At 41.8% G+C, this 22843-nt stretch overlaps 1 protein-coding gene across 3 annotated transcripts in view; it reads right to left on the bottom strand.

The window, feature by feature from the left end:
* The window catches only part of odf2a (outer dense fiber of sperm tails 2a), a 75827-nt gene that overhangs the window by 7223 nt on the left and 45761 nt on the right, over positions 1 to 22843 (bottom strand). For all 3 annotated transcript variants that reach the window (XM_034191689.1, XM_034191690.1, XM_034191688.1), the window contains 4 exons: positions 21547 to 21682; positions 15609 to 15719; positions 15209 to 15472; positions 14790 to 14890 (listed from right to left, as the gene is read on the bottom strand). In XM_034191689.1, coding sequence (XP_034047580.1) covers positions 14790 to 14890; positions 15209 to 15472; positions 15609 to 15719; positions 21547 to 21682 — 612 coding nt within the window. The remainder of the gene's footprint in view (positions 1 to 14789; positions 14891 to 15208; positions 15473 to 15608; positions 15720 to 21546; positions 21683 to 22843) is intronic.

Consider the following 22843-nt stretch of genomic DNA (forward strand, 5'->3'; position numbering starts at 1 on the left):
AAAGTGTGTAAAACCACCTTTAAAATATTTAGAACCACAAATAAACTTGATTCTTGGTTTGTTTGTTTATTTTGCAATTAAAATTGGCCATCACTTATTAAAATAAAATAGCTTCTCAAGGCCGGGGCTTCTCAAAGTCTGGGGACTATTTAATCACAGTGCAGCAAACGAGGTCGGTAGGCTGAGCAAGTCCGAGTGAGGAGAATTGTAGATATCCTCCGCTCAGCGCTTTATAGGCTGCTGCATTGGAGGAGGGGGACACCTACTGCTGCTTGGTGACAGAGACTTTCAGTCGCCAAACAGCAGAAAAAGTACAAATACATGTACCATTACACCCTTTATATATATATATATTTACACACACACACACATACATACATAAAGATAGTCCAGTGGTGGGCACAGTCCACTAACCGCTAATTAGCAAGCTAACTTTTTTGTTAGCAGATTAAGTTTTTAGATAACTTTAAAAACCATCAGCAGACCAATTAGCTTCCGCTAAATTTAGTTCTACTAACTTTCAGTCCGCTAACATTTTTTTTCTGGCATAGTGGCTAAACAACGGTGAAAACATTTGTAAACCCTAAAATCAGACATTAGCTCCTATCATGTGTTTTTCCACAGTCAGACCGCTGTGAGGAGCTCAGTCCTCCCCCAGCAGAAGGGGGTGAGCCTGCTGCTGCTACTGCTGCTACTACTACTACTACAAAAAGTGTCATTTACTTTCCACATGCAAGGGCACAGACGTGTGGCAGGAGATATGAAAAGCCAAGCACTTTTCACTCATGATTTCATTTATAAACAAAACTAATTCCGGACAGGTCTTCGACATTAACAGCAACTCATTAACAGCATCTTTCACTCCAGCATCGACAACAGTGGCAGCATGTTTCAGTAGCTCCGTGTTTCTTGTCTTTTATGTTCGTCTCTGTGCCGTTTTTCTAGTTTATTTTTTTCTAACTTCTGCTTGTTTCAAGAAGTATTTTTTATTTCTATCCCATGGATACGGATAACTTTGTGCAACATTCTGGCAACAGCAAACTTGTTTACACAAGGAATCAGCTGTTCGCATTACGGAAGTTTGCCAGCGGAGCAGCTCACGGGGGCATCCCTAAGGAACTGTTTTGCTTTCGTGGATGCAGAGCTGGAGTCGCAGTCAAAGCTAGGCGATGTGAGAAGAAGTGCAGATTTAAGCCCTCTGTCCCAGCAATCGTGATGGGAAACGTGAATTCGCTGACCAACAAAACTGACGAGCTGACTGGTAAGAAATCAAACGCTGTTTAGAGAGTCAAGTCTGATCTGTCTGACGGAAACATGGCTAACTAGCCTCACTCCTACTGCTAATGTTGACTTACCTGGCTTCAGTGTAGCTAGACTGGACAGAGACAATTTACTCTCAGGGAAAAATAAAGGAGGTGGACTGATCATGTACATCAATAACAAGTGGTGCCATCCTGGACATGTTACGGTGAAGGAAACGGTGTGCAGTAATGATGTGGAGCTACTAGCAGTAAGCTTGCATCCTTACTACACCCCAAGAGAATTTTCACATGCCATCATTAACTGTGTATACATCCCACCGCGAGCTGTACCCTACAATGCCTGCGACGTCATTCACGCGACTGTTGCGAGGCTACAAACACAAGACACGGAAGCTTTCTTCGCCATAACTGGAGATTTCAACCATGTTACCCTCGACTCCACCCTCACAAACTTTCATCAGTTTGTCGACTGTGCAACAAGGAAAAACAGGACAATCGACCTCCTGTATGCAAACGTGAGAGATGCATACAGTGCCACCCCCCTTCCCCCACTGGGTTTTTCCGACCACAATCTGATCCACCTTCAGCCAGTGTACGTCCCAAAAGTACAAAGGCTCCCAGCTACCACATGCACCTTCAGGGAATGGACACCAGAAGCAGAGGAGGCACTAAGAGAGTGCTTCAAGACCACTGACTGAAGTTTACTACAGGGCAGTGACGACCTGGAGGAGGCCACAGCATGTACTACAGATTACATTAACTTCTGCATGGACATTGTTGCACCAACTAAGACTGTTTGCTGTTACCCCAATAACAAACCCTGGGTAACCAGAGATGTCAAGCAACTCCTCAACAAGAAAAAGAAACTTTTTAAGGAGGGCAACTTGACAGAGCTGAGGAGTGTACAGCGTGAACTCAAAAGCAGCCTGAAGGAGGCCAAGGGGCATATGGGAGGAAGGTGGAAATGAAAATGAAAGACAACACTAAGGAGGCATGGCAGGGGATTAAAAACATCACCGGGTGTGGGAAGAAGAGAGGCATGGCTGAGGGTGACCTGTCCAGCGACTTAAATCACTACTATAACCGGTTTGGCAACTCTGGGACGGGGGCAGCCAATTCTCTTATCACCTCTAAAGCCCCCCCACCCCCCTACCCCCACTTGACAACGACTCTGACAACGACCCTGACATTGACTGTTGAGCCAGCTCCCATCACTCACTCACTACCCCCCACTCTCAGTATCACTCTACCCTGTTTCATGGACATGGACATTACATCCCCCATTCCCCAGCTCTGCCTATGGCCTCCACTCCCATCATCCACCGCACCGCCACCGCACCTCCACTGATGGACACAGCTGGCTCACCAACTCCCACTGCATCTATCCCCCACCCCACCCCCTCACCTCTGCTACTGGAAACAACATACCCACCACCCACCCCCCAAACCCACCACCTACAATTACCACAGACCAAGTGAGAGGGGCACTGAAAAGACTAAAATCCAAGGCGGCTGGCCCTGATGGCATCTGTGCAAGACTACTAAAGACATGTGCAGAGGCATTAGCTGAGCCGCTTCATCACCTGTATAATAGGAGTCTGCAGGAAGGCAAGGTCCCTACACTGTGGAAAACTTCATGCCTGATACCAGTTCCGAAGAAAGCACACCCCAAAGAACCCAATGATTACAGACCGGTTGCCCTCACCTCACACCCAATGAAAATATTCGAACGTGTGCTGCTGCGTTACCTTCTCAAACCCCAGGTACGCCACGCACTGGATCCTCTGCAGTTTGCCTAGCAAGAGAACGTGGGAGTGGAGGATGCTATCCTGTATCTTCTTCACAGAGTACACTCTCACTTGGACAAGGGTGGCTGTGCTGTGAGAATCATGTTTTTTGATTTCTCCAGTGCTTTCAACACTATCCAACCACTGCTGCTGAGAGAGAAACTGGTGCGGATGGGAGTGGAGCCTGGCCTGGTAACCTGGATCACAGATTACCTCACGGCCTGGTAACCTGGATCACAGATTACCTCACCGAGCAGCCCCAGTTTGTAAGACTGGGAGACCTTACATCTGAGATGGTGGTCAGCAGCACAGGAGCGCCACAAGGAACGGTGCTCTCCCCGGTGCTGTTCACTCTGTACACGACTGACTTCAGCTACAATTCTGTGACATGCCACATGCAGAAGTTCTCGGACGACATTGCTATTGTGGGGTGTATCAAGGACGGTCAGGAAGAGGAGTACAGGGGACTGGTGGAGGACTTTGTGGGATGGTGTCGAACCAATCAGCTGCACCTGAACACCACCAAAACCAAGGAAATGGTGGTTGACTTCAGGAGATCCGCCCCGCCTTTGGTGCCTGTCTCTATTGAGGGTGAGAATGTGGAGACAGTCTGCACCTACAAGTACTTAGGGGTGCACCTCGACAATAAACTGGACTGGTCTACAAACTCAAATGCACTCTACAAGAAGGGCCAAAGCAGGCTCTACTTCCTCAGAAGGCTGAGGTCCTTCAATGTCTGCAACCGACTTCTACTGATGTTCTACCAGTCTGTCATGGCCAGCGTGCTCTTCTATGCTGTGGCGTGCTGGGGTGGTAGCATTAGGAAGAGAGACGCTGGACGTCTGGACAGACTGGTGAGGAAGGCAGGTTCGGTGGTGGGCATGGAGCTTGAGACTCTCTCTTCAACAGCTGAGAAGAGAACCCTGAAGAGACTGTACTCTATAATGGACAATCAGAAACACCCCCTTCACACCATCTTCACTAACCAGCTGAGTCTGTTTAGCCACAGACTCCGTGCTCTCTCCTGCATGACAGACAGGCTATGAAGGTCCTTTGTCCCATGGGCCATTCAACTGTTTAACAACACACAGAAGGACACTAAGAAGGACATCCATCATTGGGGACTGGACTGCCTAAGACCCCATGTCCTCCAGTTATTCAAGGATGCTAAGTTTTCACTACAAGACACTAGAACAGTTTTTACCCCACTATTTTCCATTACCAGGGATGGTTGCACCACCTCTACCTCAACTCACAGGATATGTTTTTGCACAATTGCTTTTTTTTTTCCTCCCCTTGACCTTGACCTGTGTTAATGCTTGTTGTGTATATGTGTGTCTTGAAATGTCCATGTGGGCATTATGTGTATTTGTGTAAGCTACTTGACACCTTAATTTCCCCCTGGAGATCAATAAAGTTACTCTACTCTACTCTGTCATTTTTACAAAGTGAAAATATTGCACATATCTTTTAAAATAATGTGCTAATTCTGAAGGTTTCAGCATTAACAATCACACCTGGTTTTCACGCAGTGCTTTTCTGCCAGAAAACAAAAAAAACTAGAGCACCGCGCTCATAGAACACAAACCTCCGCCAACACTAGTTTCCAATTCCACAAATTTTTACCCTTGAAAAAATTTTCAAGGTCAAAGTTCTGTGAGAAGTGGTTTTTCATAAGCTAAATCAGAAGTGATCAAATGTCAGGAGGATGTATTTAGTTCATGCACTTGAATCTTTTTTTTTTGTGGTATTGTCAGGTTTTTTTCCCCCAACTTATTCGGTTTCTCTATTCTTTTTCAGATAATTTTCACAGAACATTGGTTATCTCTGCTTTGCACAATTTGTCATTGCTTTCTGGCACTTGGTTTCTAACTGATAACTGGAAGATAGACAAACAGACATAAAATTAGAACCACCATCCAATTTTGGTGGCGCAGGTAAATCTGTAAGAGAAAAATGACAGTGAATGAGGCAGTTTTTAGTGAGATACGTATAATGCAAAAGGTGCAACAAATGAGCTATTCAGTATTAAATTCTAATGTCCACAAAATCCACAATCCAGATCATATTCAGATCAAACTTTGTCAAGCGATAGTGAGTGCCAGTCTGCACCTCACTTTCAAACATGAGAGGGATTTGGGCACATTTGATTAATATATAATGTTGGCTACAAAATCTGTAATCCAGATCAGATCTGGATCAAACTTTGTCAGTCGATAAAGGACACTATCCTACATAACACTCTCAAATATGAAAGACATTCAATCTTTTTTTGACAGTTACGAATTTTTGAAAATTTGTTCAATGTTAAAGGACAGGATTTTTCCAATTTTCCAAGATTTTTCCTGACTGTTGCCTTATAGGTAGTGTTACTGTACAAAACAGTGAGAACGACTGGTCAGGTATGATGTCAACCATGCAAGGACAGTCCCAGTAATCCTAAAATGATTCTCCAGCCTATCAAGTAGAATATGATGATCCACAGTATCAAGCGCGGCACAAACATCTAACAGCACCAGAACAGTAGTGGTGTCCCAAGCCATTTCAAGTAGAAGCTCATTCACCACTTTAGTGAGAGCCGTCTCTGTGGAATGATATTTTCTAAAAGCAGACTGCAGGGTCTCAAAAAGATTATTCTCAGTAAGGTGGTCCATGAGCTGCTATGAAACCACCTTTTCCAGAATTTTAGAGCAAAATGAGAGATTTGATATCGGCCTATAGTTTTTCAATACACTCAGGTTAAGATTAGATTTCTTAAGTAATGGTTTAATCACAGGAGATTTGAAACATTTAGGAACAGATCCAGAGGCTTAAACAGTTTTGTTGATATCAGATCAAATAAGCAGGTTGTGCTTTTTGTAAACGTTGCGGGTTTCATCAGCATGCCTAGTGAGATACTGTCAAATACTGTAAATCTTGGTAATACATCAATGATGGCACCCACCTCAATAGCAAGGTGTAGTGGCTGGGTTAAGGCATGCTGGGATATGTTTAAACTAATGTCATCTATTCACTCATCACTCACTCATCTTCAACCACTTTTCCAGGTTCGGGCCGAGGGGGCAACAGCTCCAGCAGGGGCCTCCAGACTTCCCTTTCCCAGGCCACACTGACCACCTCTGACTGGTAGATCCCGAGGTGTTCCCAGGCCAGTGTGGAGATATAATCTCTCCATCTAGTCCTGGGTTTTCCCCGGGGTCTCCCCCCAGATGGACATGCTTGGAACACCTCCCTAGGGAGGCGCCCAGGAGGCATCCTTACCAGATGCCCCAACCTCAGCTGGCTCCTTTCAATGCGAAGGAGCAGTGACTCCACTCCGAGTTCCCCACGGATGACCGAACTTCTCACCCTATCTTTAAGGGAGACACCAGCCACCCTCCTGAGGAAGCCCATTTCGGCCGCTTGTACCTGCGATCTAGTTCTTTCGGTCATGACCCAACACTCATGACCATAGGTGAGAGTAAGAATGAAGACTGACCAGTAGATCGAAAGCTTCGCCTTTTGGCTCAGCTCCCTTTTTGTCACAACTGTATGGTAGAGCGAATTCTTCTCGAAATAATCCAAGAAATCTTGTGCTGTAAAAGGAGAGCGACTTATAGGTGGCGGTCCATGAATAAGTGTTGCCACCGTGTCAAACAAGAACTTTGAGTTATGCTTGTTTTTGTTGATCAAATCAGAGTAATAGGCCCACTTTGTAACCAGTAGTGCATGCTTATAGTCTAAGATTGCATCGCACCACACAAGGTGGAATACTTCTACTTTTGAACTACGGCATTTTTATTCCAGACCTCTAGCCTTGTGCTTGAGGTCATGCAAGTAATCACTGAAGCAAGGTTGCTGTGTTTTTGGATGGTGTGGTTTTAATATAGGTGGAGCAATCATGTCAAGTGTAGTTTTGAGCACCGAGTTTAAGCTGTCCACAAGACTGTCTACTGATTGGGCATTTTCCAAACTTGAAGATAAGATATCAAGCAGTCTAGCTTCGAGTTCAGTCGTAGTTGAGGAGTAGATGGGTCGCCGCAGTGATAAATAAGTTTGTTGTTCTACTAAACATGGCAGTGAAACTGTAAACCCAATAAGTGAGTGATCAGAGACCACTGAAGCAAGAGCATGATGTCAATATTTGTGACAGCAATACCATGTGTGAGAACCAAATCCAGGGTATTTCCACTAATGTGCATTGAATCCTGAATGCATTGCTGAAATCCTAATGTATCCATAATTTCCATAAATGATTTGCAAAGGAGATCAGATGGCTTATTTATATGAATACTGAAGTCACCAATAACCAGAATGTTATCTGCAGTAGATGACAAGTTAGAGATAAACTCACCAAAATCATCTAAGAATTCAGAGTATGGGCCAGAGGGCCTATATACAGTGACAAAGTAATACGGCTGATTTTTTTTCTTTTTTTTTTTTTGTGATCAAATTTTTATTATTCAAAAAAAATTTTCCAAAAAGGAGAAAGAAAAGTGAAAACATGGCAAAAATGAAATTAGATATGTTAACAAAAAGTAAGAGTAATCATCAAGATGAAATAAGCATAACCCAATAAATTCAATTAAAATAATCGACAACTCAAACTAAATCTGAAATCAAGAATAAATAAATGATAAAATAACTCCTCCCTCCCTCCCTTCCTCCCACCCACCTACCTCAGGGACCTTGATGCACAACACAAAGCAGCTTCAGTGACCTTCAATCTATTAAATTCTTCAGTTTCACAGAGAGTGCATTCCACATTTCAATAGTAATCTCTTGTGCTCCATGCACTGGGGCTGTAGACAGTTCCATGTATACAATGTCCAAATACATAAGAAGCCAAGCCTGACGTGAAAAGAGCATGTGGTGGTTTCCACCTTGTGGCAACCAGTTTCTTGGCTGCTGTGAAATCAGCCAGCAGAGCACGGGGATCAGACAGTGACAACCCAAGGGAAGATAAATCATTGAAAATAAATATGTCAGGCGATAATGGAACATTAAGCCCAAACAATTTAGAAAGATTGGAGGCAACCATCACCCAGAACACGGACACCGGAGGGAAGTCCCAAATCATGTGATAGAAGGTTCAAATCAAATCAATTTTATTTATATAGTGCCAAATGACAACAGTTGCCCCAAGCCACTTTATATTATAAGGCAAAAGCCATACAATAATTACAAAAAAAACCCCAATGGTTAAAACGACCCCCTGTGAGCAAGCACTTGGCAACAGTGGGAAGGAAAAACTTCCTTTTAACAGGAAGAAGCCTCCAGCAGAACCAGGCTCAGGGAGGGGCAGTCTTCTGCTGGGACTGGTTGGGGCTGAGGGGAGAGAATCAGGAAAAAGACATGCTGTGGAAGAGAGCAGAGATCAATCACTAATGATTAAATGCAGAGTGGTGCATACAGAGCAAAAAGAGAAAGAAACACTCAGTGCATCATGGGAACCTCCCAGCAGTCTAAGTCTATAGCAGCATAACTAAGGGATGGTTCAGGGTCACCTGATCCAGCCCTAACTATAAGCTTTAGCAAAAAGGAAAGTTTTAAGCCTAATCTTAAAAGTAGAGAGGGTGTCTGTCTCCCTGATCTGAATTGGGAGCTGGTTCCACAGGAGAGGAGCCTGAAAGCTGAAGGCTCTGCCTCCCATTCTATTCTTAAAAACCCTAGGAACTACAAGTAAGCCTGCAGTCTGAGAGCGAAGAGCTCTACTGAGGTGATATGGTACTATGAGGTCCCTAAGATAAGATGGGACCTGATTATTCAAAACCTTATAAGTAAGAAGAAGAATTTTAAATTCTATTCTAGAATTAACAGGAAGCCAATGACAAGAGGCCAATATGGGTGAAATATGCTCTCTCCTTCTAGTCCCTGTCAGTACTCTAGCTGTAGCATTTTGAATTAACTGAAGGCTTTACAGGGAACTTTTAGGACAACCTGATAATAATGAATTACAATAGTCCAGCCTAGAGGAAATAAATGCATGAATTTTAAATGTTATGAATGTTTCTCTTTTATCTGGTTGTGTTCCAGGAGTTTTAAAACATGCTGTAGTTCAGCCTCTCCTCAAAAAGCCCACCTTGGATCCTAATATTCTTGCCAATTATAGGCCTGTTTCAAAGTTGCCATTTTTAGCTAAAATCCTTGAGAAAATTGTCTATGATCAGTTTCAGTCTCATTTGGATTCTAATGGCATTTTTGAAAAATTCCAGTCTGGCTTCAAATCACTTCGTAGTACTGAAACAGCACCGTTGAAGGTTTTTAATAATCTCCTTTTAATTGTTGACTCTGGTTGCTCTGGGATTTTACTTTTGCTGGATTTGACTGCAGCCTTTGACACGGTTGATCACTGTATTTTACTGTCCCGTCTGGAGTATTATGCAGGTTTTAAAGGCACAGCACTGGAGTGGTTTAGATCTTATCTTAGAGACCGTAGTTTCTCTGTGCACCTTGGGCCACACCAGTCCAGCTCAGCACCCTTAAATTGTGGTGTTCCACAAGGCTCTGTTTTGGGTCCTGCTCTTTTTTCACTGTATATGCTGCCACTTGGCACCATATTCAGAAAATACAACTTGGCCTTTCATTTTTATGCTGAAGACCTGCAAATTTATCTGCCACTTAAGCTCCCATCAAATTCTCTGACTATTTTGGTAAATTGTCTGCAGGAAGTGAAAACTTGGTTGGCTCAAAACTTTCTAATTCTCAATGAGAATAAAACTGAAATAGTTAGTTTTGGCCCTGCATGGTCATCTGGTTCATGTGATGTGCTTGGTCCTTTGTCTTCTTGTGTGCATGATTCTGTCAGAAATTTGGGGGTCATTTTTGACAGATCCTTCAAAATGGACAAGCAAATTAATTCTGTGGTAAAGGGCAGTTTCTACCAACTTAGAATTTTGAGAAAAGTGAAGGCTTACCTCCCAGCGTGTGATTTTGAGCGAGTTATTCATTTGTTTATAACATCTCGTTTAGATTATTGTAACTCACTCTACTGTGGACTGGACCAGTCGTCTCTAAAGCGTCTGCAGCAGGTTCAGAACACTGCTGCACGACTGCTCACGGGGATGGGGAAACGAGAGCACATCACCCCTGTGTTGGCCTCGCTCCATTGGCTCCCAGTCACATTCAGGATTGATTTTAAGATCCTGCTGCTTGTGTTCAAGTGTTTAAATGGTTTGGCTCCCAAATACCTCTCTGAGCTTTTGACTCCTTATGGTCCAGTCAGATCAGTGAGGTCAGAAAGCCAGCTTTTATTAAATGTGCCCAGATCTCGATTAAAAACTCAAGGTGATTGGGCTTTTTCAGTGGCTGTGCCTAAACTCTGGAACAGTTTGCCTTTGCATATCAGAGCTGCTCCATCTCTAGAGTATTTTAAATCTGTTCTTAAGACTCATTTTTATGCTTTGGCTTTTAATACAATTTAAGCTGTGTGTGTCTGGTTTTACGTGTTTTCGTATGTTTTGGAATTTTAATGCTCTGTTTTGGTGGTATGGTTTTTTTGATATTGTTTTTATTGTGAAGCACTTTGGGCAGCTGCTGTTGTAAATGCGCTATATAAATAAAATTGACATTGACACTGAATTAGTTTTTCAGCATCACTCTGAGACAAGACCTTTCTAATTTTAGAGATATTGCGCAAATGCAAAAAAGCAGTCCTACATATTTGCTTAATATGCGCATTGAATGACATATCCTGATCAAAAATGACTCCAAGATTTCTCACAGTACTACTAGAGGTCAGGGTAATGCCATCCAGAGTAAGGATCTGGTTAGACACCATGTTTCTAAGATTTGTGGGGCCAAGTACAATAACTTCAGTTTTATCTGAATTTAAAAGCAGGAAGTTAGAGGTTATCCATGTCTTTATGTCTCTAAGACATTCCTGCAGTTTAACTAATTGTTGTGTGTCCTCTGGCTTCATGGATAGATAAAGCTGGGTATCATCTGCGTAACAATGAAAATTTAAGCAATGCTTTCTAATAATACTGCCTAAGGGAAGCATGTATAAAGTGAATAAAACTGGTCCTAGCACAGAACCTTGTGGAACTCCATAATTAACCTTAGTCTGTGAAGAATCTATTAGATAAATATGATTCAAACCACCGCAGCACAGTGCCTTTAATACCTATGGCATGCTCTAATCTCTGTAATAAAAGTTTATGGTCAACAATATCAAAAGCAGCACTGAGGTCTAACCGGACAAGCACAGAGATGAGTCCACTGTCTGAGGCCATAAGAAGATCATTTGTAACCTTCACTAATGCTGTTTCTGTACTATGATGAATTCTAAAACCTGACTGAAAATCTTCAAATAGACCATTCCTCTGCAGATGATCAGTTAGCTGTTTTACAACTACCCTTTCAAGAATTTTTGAGAGAAAAGGAAGGTTGGAGATTGGCCTATAATTAGCTAAGATAGCTGGGTCAAGTGATGGCTTTTTAAGTAATGGTTTAATTACTGCCACCTTAAAAGCCTGTGGTACATAGCCAACTAATAAAGATAGATTGATCATATTTAAGATCGAAGCATTAATTAATGGTAGGGCTTCCTTGAGCAGCCTGGTAGGAATGGGGTCTAATAGACATGTTGATGGTTTGGAGGAAGTAACTAATGAAAATAACTCAGACAGAACAATCGGAGAGAAAGAGTCTAACCAAATACCAGCATTACTGAAAGCAGCCAAAGATAACGATATGTCTTTGGGATGGTTATGAGTAATTTTTTCTCTAATAGTTAAAATTTTATTAGCAAAGAAAGTCATGAAGTCATTACTAGTTAAAGTTAAAGGAATACTCGGCTCAATAGAGCTCTAACTCTGTCAGCCTGGCTACAGTACTGAAAAGAAACCTGGGGTTGTTCTTATTTTCTTCAATTAGTGATGAGTAGTGAGATGTCCTAGCTTTACGGAGGGCTTTTTAATAGAGCAACAGACTCTTTTTCCAGGCTAAGTGAAGATCTTCTAAATTAGTGAGACGCCATTTCCTCTCCAACTTACGGGTTATCTGCTTTAAGCTGCGGGTTTGTGAGTTATACCACGGAGTCAGGCACTTCTGATTTAAGGCTCTCTTTTTCAGAGGAGCTACAGCATCCAAAGTTGTGCTCAATGAGGATGTAAAACTACTGACGAGATAATCTATCTCACTCACAGAGTTTAGGTAGCTACTCTGCACTGTGTTGGTATATGGCATTGAAGAACATAAAGAAGGAATCATATCCTTAAACCTAGTTACAGCGGTTTCTGAAATACTTCTACTGTAATGAAACTTATTCCCCACTGCTGGGTAGTCCATTAAAGTAAATGTAAATGTTATTAAGAAATGATCAGACAGAAGGGGGTTTTCAGGGAATACTGTTAAGTCTTCAATTTCCATACCATAAGTCAGAACAAGATCTAAAGTATGGTTAAAGTGGTGGGTGGACTCATTTACATTTTGAGCGAAGCCAATTGAGTCTAATAGTAGATTAAATGCAGTGTTGAGGCTGTCATTCTCAGCATCTATGTGGATGTTAAAATCGCCCACTATAATTATCTTATCTGAGCTAAGCACTAAGTCAGACAAAAGGTCTGAAAAATCACAAAGAAACTCACAGTAACGACCAGGTGGACGATAGATAATAACAAATAAAACTGGTTTTGAGACTTCCAATTTGGATGGACAAGACTAAGAGTCAAGCTTTCAAATGAATTAAAGCTCTGTCTGGGTCTTTGATTAATTAATAAGATGGAGTGGAAGATTGCTGCTAATCCTCCCCCTCGGCCTGTGCTACAAGCATTCTGACAGTTAGTGTGACTCGGGGGTGTTGAGTCATTTAAACTAACATATTCATCCTGCTGTAACCAGGTTTCTGTAAGGCAGAATAAATCAATATGTTGATCAATTATTATATCATTTACTAACAGGGACTTAGAAGAGAGAGAGACCTAATGTTTAATAAACCAAATTTAACTGTTTTAGTCTGTGGTGCAGTTGAAGGTGCTATATTATTTTTTTCTTTTTGAATTTTTATGCTTAAATAGATTTTTACTGGTTATTGGTGGTCTGGGAGCAGGCACCGTCTTTACAGGGATGGGGTATTGGGGGGATGGCAGGGGGAGAGAAGCTGCAGAGAGGTGTGTAAGACTACAACTCTGCTTCCTGATTCCAAGGTTCCAATAGCATTCAGAGAACACAGTTTACTGTGGGGGGTCAGAAAAAAGCTTCATGGAGCAAAGCTTTCTTGGTGTCATATAAGTTCTGTGGACAAAATTAAAGTGGATCTGCTGGTGATCTGGGTTTCTAGAGGACAACAATATGATAGACCAGATTTCCCCCCAATTATAATCTGTGCTAAGATTCGGGATATCAGCCCTACATGAAGCCTTTAATGCAAAGGCTCTATATGCATGTTCAGAAATATACCAATATATTTTGGAAACTAGGCTTCTCGCGCTTTTGGTGCTGCGTAAGATCTTATGTAATGGATGTGGAGTAAGCGGAGATGGAATCTTATTCTTGTGACCATGGCAATATGTAGCATCATGGGCAGAGCGGAGAATCAGATGTTCAAATGAATTATATTTATGACCCGTAACAGCTAATAAATGAAACCTAGATTAATAAATAAGAGCAATACCCCCAGCTTGCTTTGCATCACAAGGGATGTGACTAAATGTGTACGCCGGTGGGCAGGCCTCATTTAAGGGGAGGACAGCTCTAGGTTTAAGACAGGTTTCACATAACTCAATCATATCTAAGTGGTGATCCATAATAAGATCATTAATCAACAGTGACTTTGAGGATAGTGATCTTATGTTCATGAGACCCAGGCTAAGGACTTCACTGGGGTTGATAGTCAGATTGTTTGGATGGGGTGGTTCCAGAGTAGCATGTATAAGATGCCCGGAAGTAGGTTTAGGTTTGAGACATTCCACGTGGTTTGTAGATAGCAAAATCATTTATATTGCTGGAACAGCCAACGGGCCATCCTCAATTTCAACGTCATCCAATGTAGTAATGGGTATTAAGTTTGCAAAGCATCTCTCTCTATGATTTTTATGGTATCTGTGGAGACAGGCCACAGTCTCAAATGGATGATTTTCCCTCCCTGCCACATAAACTGCACTATCACCATAGTGGATTTGCTGCACTAATTTCCCCGCTAAGCTAACGGATTCCACACCCACATTCATCATAAGCCTTGCAGGGTCTCTAATCACCTGCTCCGTGGCCTGCTGTAAAGTCCTAATGTTACCTTCCTTGTAGAGCTCTATCTATGTTCACAGACAAAATGACAAGGGTGATCTACAAATATTCCTTGATTTTCACAACTTCCACTCTTGTCAAAATCTCATGTACGCGCACACGCAAAGCCTCCTGCAGATGACATTAAAATGTAAATACTGCTTTTGATTGATTGATAGAGGGGATTTATTGAACATGTACAAATTGTACGTAAGACAATGGGATCTTAATAATGAATTAAACTGCAAATTATAAAGAACATAATGTTCATACGGCCAAGGGTATTTTAGCATTGCGTTATATTTATATCTACATAGATACATACATAAATATATATTTAATTAATTTCACATATAGTGCAAAATCACAACAAAGCTGCCTCAAGGCGCTTCACACAAGTAAGGTCTAACCTTACCAACCCACAGAGCAAGAAAAACTCCCTCTGGTTTTATATACACACACACAAAATATTTTTTTTTATATTGCAATATAGCTTTTCCCTCATAAGGTTAAGACTTAGCAAAGACTATTTACTGACCTTTCCAGATTCTCCACTTGGTTCTGAAGTTGTCTGTTGTCTTCTAGTAACAACTTGTTCTTCTGAACAAGAAGCTCCATCTGGCTGCTCTGACTCTCCAACTAATTCAACATAACACAAAAATGGTCACACATATGACTTCCCATTCAGAAGGTCATATTTGAAAATGTGTTTCAGTGTGCACCAGCGCTCATGATGTAGGTTATGATAGACGTATGATGACAGGATTTGACTGAGGGTCAAACTGATGTGTGGAAGTGTGCGAGTGAAGCTGACTCCTGCATTAGAATGTGATGTTGAATTTTTGGGAGTCACACAAGACATGTGTGACTCCTACATGTGTAAATGAGATCCTTCATTGACAGACAGCTAATGAATGTGAAAAACACCAAACTGATAAACACTAAGACTCTTCTAACCTTGATATTGAGATCAGTTAGCGTCGTACTCAGCTCCATGTTATGTCTCTCCTGGCTGCGTTCCCTGTCTTGAGTCTCCTGCAGCTGCAGTTCTGAGCGTTGTACAGCTTCGGGAAGAGGCTCCAGCTCCACTAGCCGCCCTAACAGCTCGCCACGCACTGCGTCTATCTCCTGCTGTAGCTTCCCCTGCATAGTCTGTGCGTCCCGTTCAGCACGACTCAGCTGAGCATATTCCTCATCAGCCTCAGCTCGGGTCTTTACAAGCTGTACAGTAACACAAAGGAGTAATTGGCTTCACATTAAATGGTGTTCATGTTTACTATCACGATCCAAAACTGCTGCATCTTTAATGTCAGTACTGCATTGTGTGTACATTCCGCTGTCAGACTGCTTCACATACCTGGATCTTATAACCTTCCACTAGGGTTTCATACAGCTTGACGTAGGCTCTGACCTGTTGGAGCTCTGATACTGAAGAACTCAGCTTTTTCTCCAGTGCTGATACTTTAACCTAAGAAGACACAGCTTTGAATGATGTGGCCTGTGTTATTTCAGTAAGAGAACAGTTAAAATATTTTAATGTTTAAGTCTACACATTAGGATGACATACAGAAGAGAAAGGTTACACCTAAAACACAAAGGATGACAACACCACTGATGAATAACCGCCCAGGCAGCAGGTGGCAGTTCATCCCTATCTCCAGAAGAAATCAATGTTCTGCACCTATGTGCTACACGAGCAATGTCTTTATCTGGTCAAATTGCTGGTAACCTCAGCAATGAGCAACCTATATACTGGACCAGTGTAATGCAGCTGATGCTCCCTCATGATACAGGCTGTTTGCCTCAGTTGGGTCACTTCAGGCAAATGCTTACTGAACACAAAATCATACAAGCAAATTCTCTGGAGAAACCTTGAACCAAAAACTTTCAGCTGTCATCTTCAGTCTCTGGTTGATGTCTAAATCACACACACACACACACACACACACACACACACACACACACACACACACACACACACACACACACACACACACACACACACACACACACACACACACACACACACACACAGAGTGGTGGGCACAGTAACCAAGAAATTAGCTTCGATAACAGCTAATCAGCTAACTGAAAAGTTATCTTTTATGAAGCTAAACCGATAAACCACCCCAATAAATGATTGGAATCTACAGCTAACTGATAACTTTCAGTACTGTCTCCGGCACACTTGCAACTACTAATAAGCTGATTTTGAGTTTTACACCACGATCACTTCTGGTAGCATCAAAGGCGACCACAGACCCAAACAATGAGTCAACACTTCTGTCTTTGTACACCCTGCCCACTGCTGGAAGCTCCTGTTTATTACATATTTTGCAGTAGTGAAGCAGTTCACACACACACACACACACACACACACACACACACACACACACCAGTGCCGCCATGAGGCAGAGGTCTTTGAAAATACAGCAGTTTTGACTTATGGTTTTGATTTATAAAACAAATTAATCTGGATAGAATAACTCATTTCAATTCTGTCATTTGTACAAAGTTAAAATATAACACATATCTTTTAATTTTAAATAATGCACTTTTTCTGAAGTTTTGTAACAAACACAGACAGATGCCAAAGGGATTAAGGGTAAAATGAGTCTCCGCTAACACTGATTGGTTGGACTGATTGGACTCATTCATTCTAAAACCCACATGTTAATGTGAGGTGTGTGTTGGTGTTTACATATAAATGTGCTTTTGTAAAATATGACATTTTTTATTTGTTAAAAAAAAAAGCCATTTGCAAAAGCCAAAAGTCAAGTTGTGATTAGACAACCATCTGATATAACTGGGGTCAAAATAAATAGAACAGTGCCATCTACTGGCGCCCAGACGCTCAGACCCTAACCCATAATCCTTTGTGGGCCAGAGAGTTGCTGCGGTTTAAACAGCACAGAGAAAAAAACGCGACAATTGTAAATGAACATTAAACAACCAAAATGTACATTTTTATTTCTTTTCATCAGCTACAGCAAGAGCCTGCAACAACTCTCTAGCATGCAAAGGATTATGAGATATCTCAATAATTAGGGCAAATACTGCCATGAACACTACTGCTCAGTAGATGGCAGTAGAGACCGTGAGAACTTGCCAAAACAAAACAGACAGTGTCTGACATAAACAGGACATTAAAGAGCAAACAGGAAGCAATTGCAGCTCAGAATGATTCCAAGTGAAAATAATGGAGAAGCAACCTGAGCTCCTTCTGGCATTTCTACATAAACACAATAACGTCTATAAACCCAGAGAACATATTCACAAGAGTTTAAGGCACAATATACAAAGGATTTAATACTGATGTCAATGTGGAGCCTGAGCAGAGTGTTTCAAATGCATTTCTCCTGCTGTGAATGTACTGAGATTACCCATAATACACTGTGTGGTGACAATGTCCACACTAAAATATTTAAAATTAGTGCATTACTTTAAAACTAAAACATATATCTGATATTTTCACTTTATAAAACTTCAGACGTGATGTTAATTTAAATAACTTGTCTGAAATTAGTTTGGTTAAAATTTGAACCATAAGTTATAACTGTATGCCTCTGGATGACTTGAGTGATACTGCCAGCGAGCCATTATGAGGTCAAAAGAAATTATTTTTTTTCTTTTGCTTTCTTTCTTTTCTGTGACCAATTCTCCTTTGCCTGTAGAGGACAGAGCGGTTTCTCCTGGAACTACCTCTCTTCTGTTTACACAGGATAGAACCGCACATCTACTACAAAACAGGTAGGTACTCAAATCTTTGATTTCAGACTTCATAAATATTTGTAACTGTTAAGCTTTGTTCACCACGCCTGCAAAAATATGTTAGCGGTCTATAAATTATCGGACCAAAATTTATCGGACGGTAATTAGTCCGCTGATGGATTTCAAAATTATCTGAAAAGCTAATCCGATAATGAAAACATTAGCTTCGATAGTTAGCGGATTAGCAGAACTGTGCCCACCACTGCACACACCCCAAAAACACGCTGACTCTAACGTCTTAGACTTTTGCCGTTCTATAAAGCATGGTCACATATCTTTTTCTGGTGCCATCAGAATCCCACCCCGAAAAAAAAAAAAAAACATGTTTGACATTCAGGAAAATGTTGTCCAATGATCGCCATATCAGACAGGAAAATAAACTTAACCCCCCCCCCCAAAAAAAAACAACAAAAAATGTTAATTGACTGGACTTGACTGAAAAGCATGGAGGCTCACTGTGATCACTTATCCATTATGTCCTCTGTTTAAACTGAACTTTGTGTGCGTTCAAACAGAACTATTCGCCTTATTCAGCCACGCCCACTTTTACAGCAGAGGCATTTCCGTTTTGGATTAGGACTTCCGGTGAGAGGTGTTTTCAATACAGAACAACGGAAGATATTACATGGATAGAAACAAAAACCTTTTTGAAAAGCTCAAAGGGATCGACTCTGGCTCACCCACAGGCCATAGTTGACATGAAAAAGTGGCCCTCGATTCTTTTTAACTACTTTGTGTTGTCACTCAGTGTGGACAGTTTTGCTATGAGAAACTACAAGCTCCGTGCCGCAGAGTGCCGCTGAAGCTCGTATAAAAGCACAATCAAGTTAAAATACTGTACTACCCGACAAGTAGTATCACCGTAATGCCAAGATTATGTAACGTTAATACAACCCCTGGCAAAAATTATGGAATCCCTGGCCTCGGAGGATGTTCATTCATTTAATTTTGTAGAAAAAAAAGCAGATCACAGACATGACACAAAACTAAAGTCATTTCAAATGGCAACTTTCTGGCTTTAAGAAACACTATAAGAAATCAGGAAAAAAATTTGTGGCAGTCAGTAACGGTTACTTTTTTAGACCAAGCAGAGGGAAAAAAAATATGGAATCACTCAATTCTGAGGAAAAAATTATGGAATCATGAAAAACAAAACGCTCCAACACATCACTAGTATTTTGTTGCACCACCTCTGGCTTTTATAACAGCTTGCAGTCTCTGAAGCATGGACTTAATGAGTGACAAACAGTACTCTTCTTCAATCTGGCTCCAACTTTCTCTGATTGCTGTTGCCAGATCAGCTTTGCAGGTTGGAGCCTTGTCATGGACCATTTTCTTCAACTTCCACCAAAGATTTTCAATTGGATTAAGATCCGGACTATTTGCAGGCCATGACATTGACCCTATGTGTCTTTTTGCAAGGAATGTTTTCACAGTTTTTGCTCTATGGCAAGATGCATTATCATCTTGAAAAATGATTTCATCATCCCCAAACATCCTTTCAATTGATGGGATAAGAAAAGTGTCCAAAATATCAATGTAAATTTGTGCATTTATTGATGATGTAATGACAGCCATCTCCCCAGTGCCTTTACCTGACATGCAGCCCCATATCATCAATGACTGTGGAAATTTACATGTTCTCTTCAGGCAGTCATCTTTATAAATCTCATTGGAACGGCACCAAACAATAGTTTCAGCATCATCACCTTGCCCAAAGGCAGATTCGAGATTCATCACTGAATATGACTTTCATCCAGTCATCCACAGTCCACGATTGCTTTTCCTTAGCCCACTGTAACCTTGTTTTTTTTCTGTTTAGGTGTTAATGATGGCTTTCGTTTAGCTTTTCTGTATGTAAATCCCATTTCCTTTAGGCGGTTTCTTACAGTTCGGTCACAGACGTTGACTCCAGTTTCCTCCCATTCCTTTCTCATTTGTTTTGTTGTGCATTTTCAATTTTTGAGACATATTGCTTTAAGTTTTCTGTCTTGACGCTTTGATGTCTTCCTTGGTCTAACCAGTATGTTTGCCTTTAACAACCTTCCCATGTTGTTTGTATTTGGTCCAGAGTTTAGACACAGCTGACTGTGAGCAACCAACATCTTTTGCAACATTGCATTTACCCTCTTAAGAGTTTGATAATCCTCTCCTTTGTTTCAATTGACATCTCTCGTGTTGGAGCCATGATTCATGTCAGTCCACTTGGTGCAACAGCTCTCCAAGGTGTGTTCAATCCTTTTTAGATGCAGACTAACGTGCAGATCTGATTTGATGCAGGTGTTAGTTTTGGGGATGAAAATTTACAGGGTGATTCCATAATTTATTCCTCAGAATTGAGTGAGTCCATATTTTTTTCCCTCTGCTTGGTCTAAAAAAGTAACCGTTACTGACTGCCACAATTTTTTTTTCTTGATTTCTTATAGTGTTTCGTAAAGCCAGAAAGTTGCCATTTGAAATGACTTTAGTTTTGTGTCATGTCTGTGATCTGCTTTTTTTCTACAAAATTAAACAACTGAATGAAGATCCTCCGAGGCCGGTGATTCCATAATTATTGCCAGGGGTTGTGTACGTATGGTGTTATTTCATGCAGTGTTTGGTTGTATCAAACGCCAGAAAATGAGTAAATAAGATAGCAGCTAATGCTACAAACACAGCTTACCCGTTTGTCTCACTAGCATCCGCTGTGCCTTCTTCAACGGAGCGTTATAGTCCAATAATTTCTCTAGGTAAAGATCCAGTGGTGTGGATTTTTTTCTCCATAAAATGAAAAGAACAGACAGGGACGTCTGGGTGGATTTTTCAAATTCAGTGCCTTCAGTCGGCACCGGAGATCCTCGTATTTCAATGGAGGAGGGAACAAGTGAAATGCTGGTCCACAGCACTCAGATCTCTGCTTTCCATGTTCAAAACATCGTTCTGAAAGTGATAGTTTCCTCTTTTTCCAGTTGTTGTGGCACCTACAAACTTAACAATTAATGATACTCATGTTTGGACACTTCTAGTGTAACAAGTAATGGACTGAATTAATTAATTTTTGTCCCGGGTGGCCTCAAAACATCTAAAAATACAGCTTAGTTTGAAAAACCGACTTTTCAGGGTTGCCTGGTCTCCTGCCGCTCTCCACTAGGATACTTGGATAGCTACCTGCATCACAGTTTTAACTGCAATACCCTTACTATAAACTCCATGTACATCACAACACCTGCACTCACACACCAATGTCTCACAGGGGAATCCTTGGACTATGGCAGTGGGGAATGTGAGGGGCAGTCTGCTAGCAGTGGCCCAGAGCACGCGGTCTGTCCTCTCTATGTCTGTCCTGTAATAATCGTGATGAAAATATAACACTAATATAACGTACAATATCCCATGCAAGCAGATTGGGGGACGCTGACTGTTGGCTGAGGGGGAAGAACACAACATCTGATTGAAAAATATTTGAATTTGCACTGAGGAGAGAAAGTGCCTGTGAAAGGATGATTTTAACTGTGAAGTGGTTTTAAGCTTGTTGGGCAATTTACCTTGAGGGACTGGTTCTCCAGTGTGGCAGCAGCCCTCTCTGTAGTCAATCCATGCAGCTCATCCAGCAAGGCTTCTCTCTTTGTTCGGACTTTATTCTGAACATGTTGCAGTTGTTCTGTGAGCTCTGAGGTTTGGCTGAATAATGAAACATGATGTTAGGAAATGTTTTTCATTTTATTATTAAAAAAAAGTGACACAAACAAAACAAATCCACCAGAGAAGCAGCAAAAACTTCATGGCCCCTTCACACATAACACAAAGTTGGGCGAAAGAAGTAGAAACTGGCTGAAGAAGGGTGAAAAAATAAATCTGCACTATCTGCAGCCAAGCTGGTGCCCAAGTGGCCCGACTTGAAGACTTTTCGAAAAAAGGATGAGGAGGAGAGGTGTGAGCAGGCAAGGCAATATAACCGGAGACACCGTGCCAGACCGCTCCCAGAACTAGCGACAGGACAGAAAGTGTTGGATAACTACTAATGGAACCACTGGAGCAGTAGTTAGATCTACCAGTGCTCCCAGATCTTATGTGGTAGAGACAGACAGGGGTTTTCTAAAGGGGCTTTCACAGTGGCGCATTCGTACAGCTGCTCATTACAGCGTATCATCTACGCTGTAATGAGCAGCTCTCCACCCACTTCACGAGGAGTTTTTTCTCAATACGCAGTCATATGTTGAGGGCTACGCGCGTAGGATGGAAGAAAATAAACCTATTTAATTTCCTTCGGCGTACAGCACAGCATGGAGCCTCCACGGGAGTCCACGCAGCGCCGTGCTACTGTGCGCTCGTGAGCCCGCCCACGCTTCAAGACAATACTGGATGCCACTTCACACCTCCTGCCGGGCTCCATTGTTCTGCTATAAATACTGGAAGATCATTGCTTCACTTTATTGGACTCATTTGTTGAGGAGTGTTCTTTTGCGAAGCTGACTGTCGTTATTTCATTTCTGGTCTTTTTTGATTTTTTTGGGCAGTTTTTTGGTGTCACACAGTTTTGTTTTATTTTTTATTCCTGCCCGCGTTTTATTCTTCTGGGCCACTTTTTAATTTCTCCCTTGGGCTGCATTTTTTTATATCAGAAAAAATGCCGAACAAGCCCACATCTCCTGCTCCGGCCTCCAGCGACGGGGAGTCGTCATCGCCACCAGTCTCCGAGCGAGCATCACCCGCTGCTCCCCTGGCAAAGAGAAAACGGCAGGCGAAACTCCAGCCACTTAAATTTTCTTCGGAGCGGGAACGTGTCGAGATCATGGAGTGGGTTCAGCTCCTCCCCATGTTGTACGACAAGTCTTCAGACGA

This window comes from Thalassophryne amazonica, chromosome 17, assembly GCF_902500255.1.
Source record: "Thalassophryne amazonica chromosome 17, fThaAma1.1, whole genome shotgun sequence".
Classification (NCBI taxonomy): domain Eukaryota; kingdom Metazoa; phylum Chordata; class Actinopteri; order Batrachoidiformes; family Batrachoididae; genus Thalassophryne; species Thalassophryne amazonica.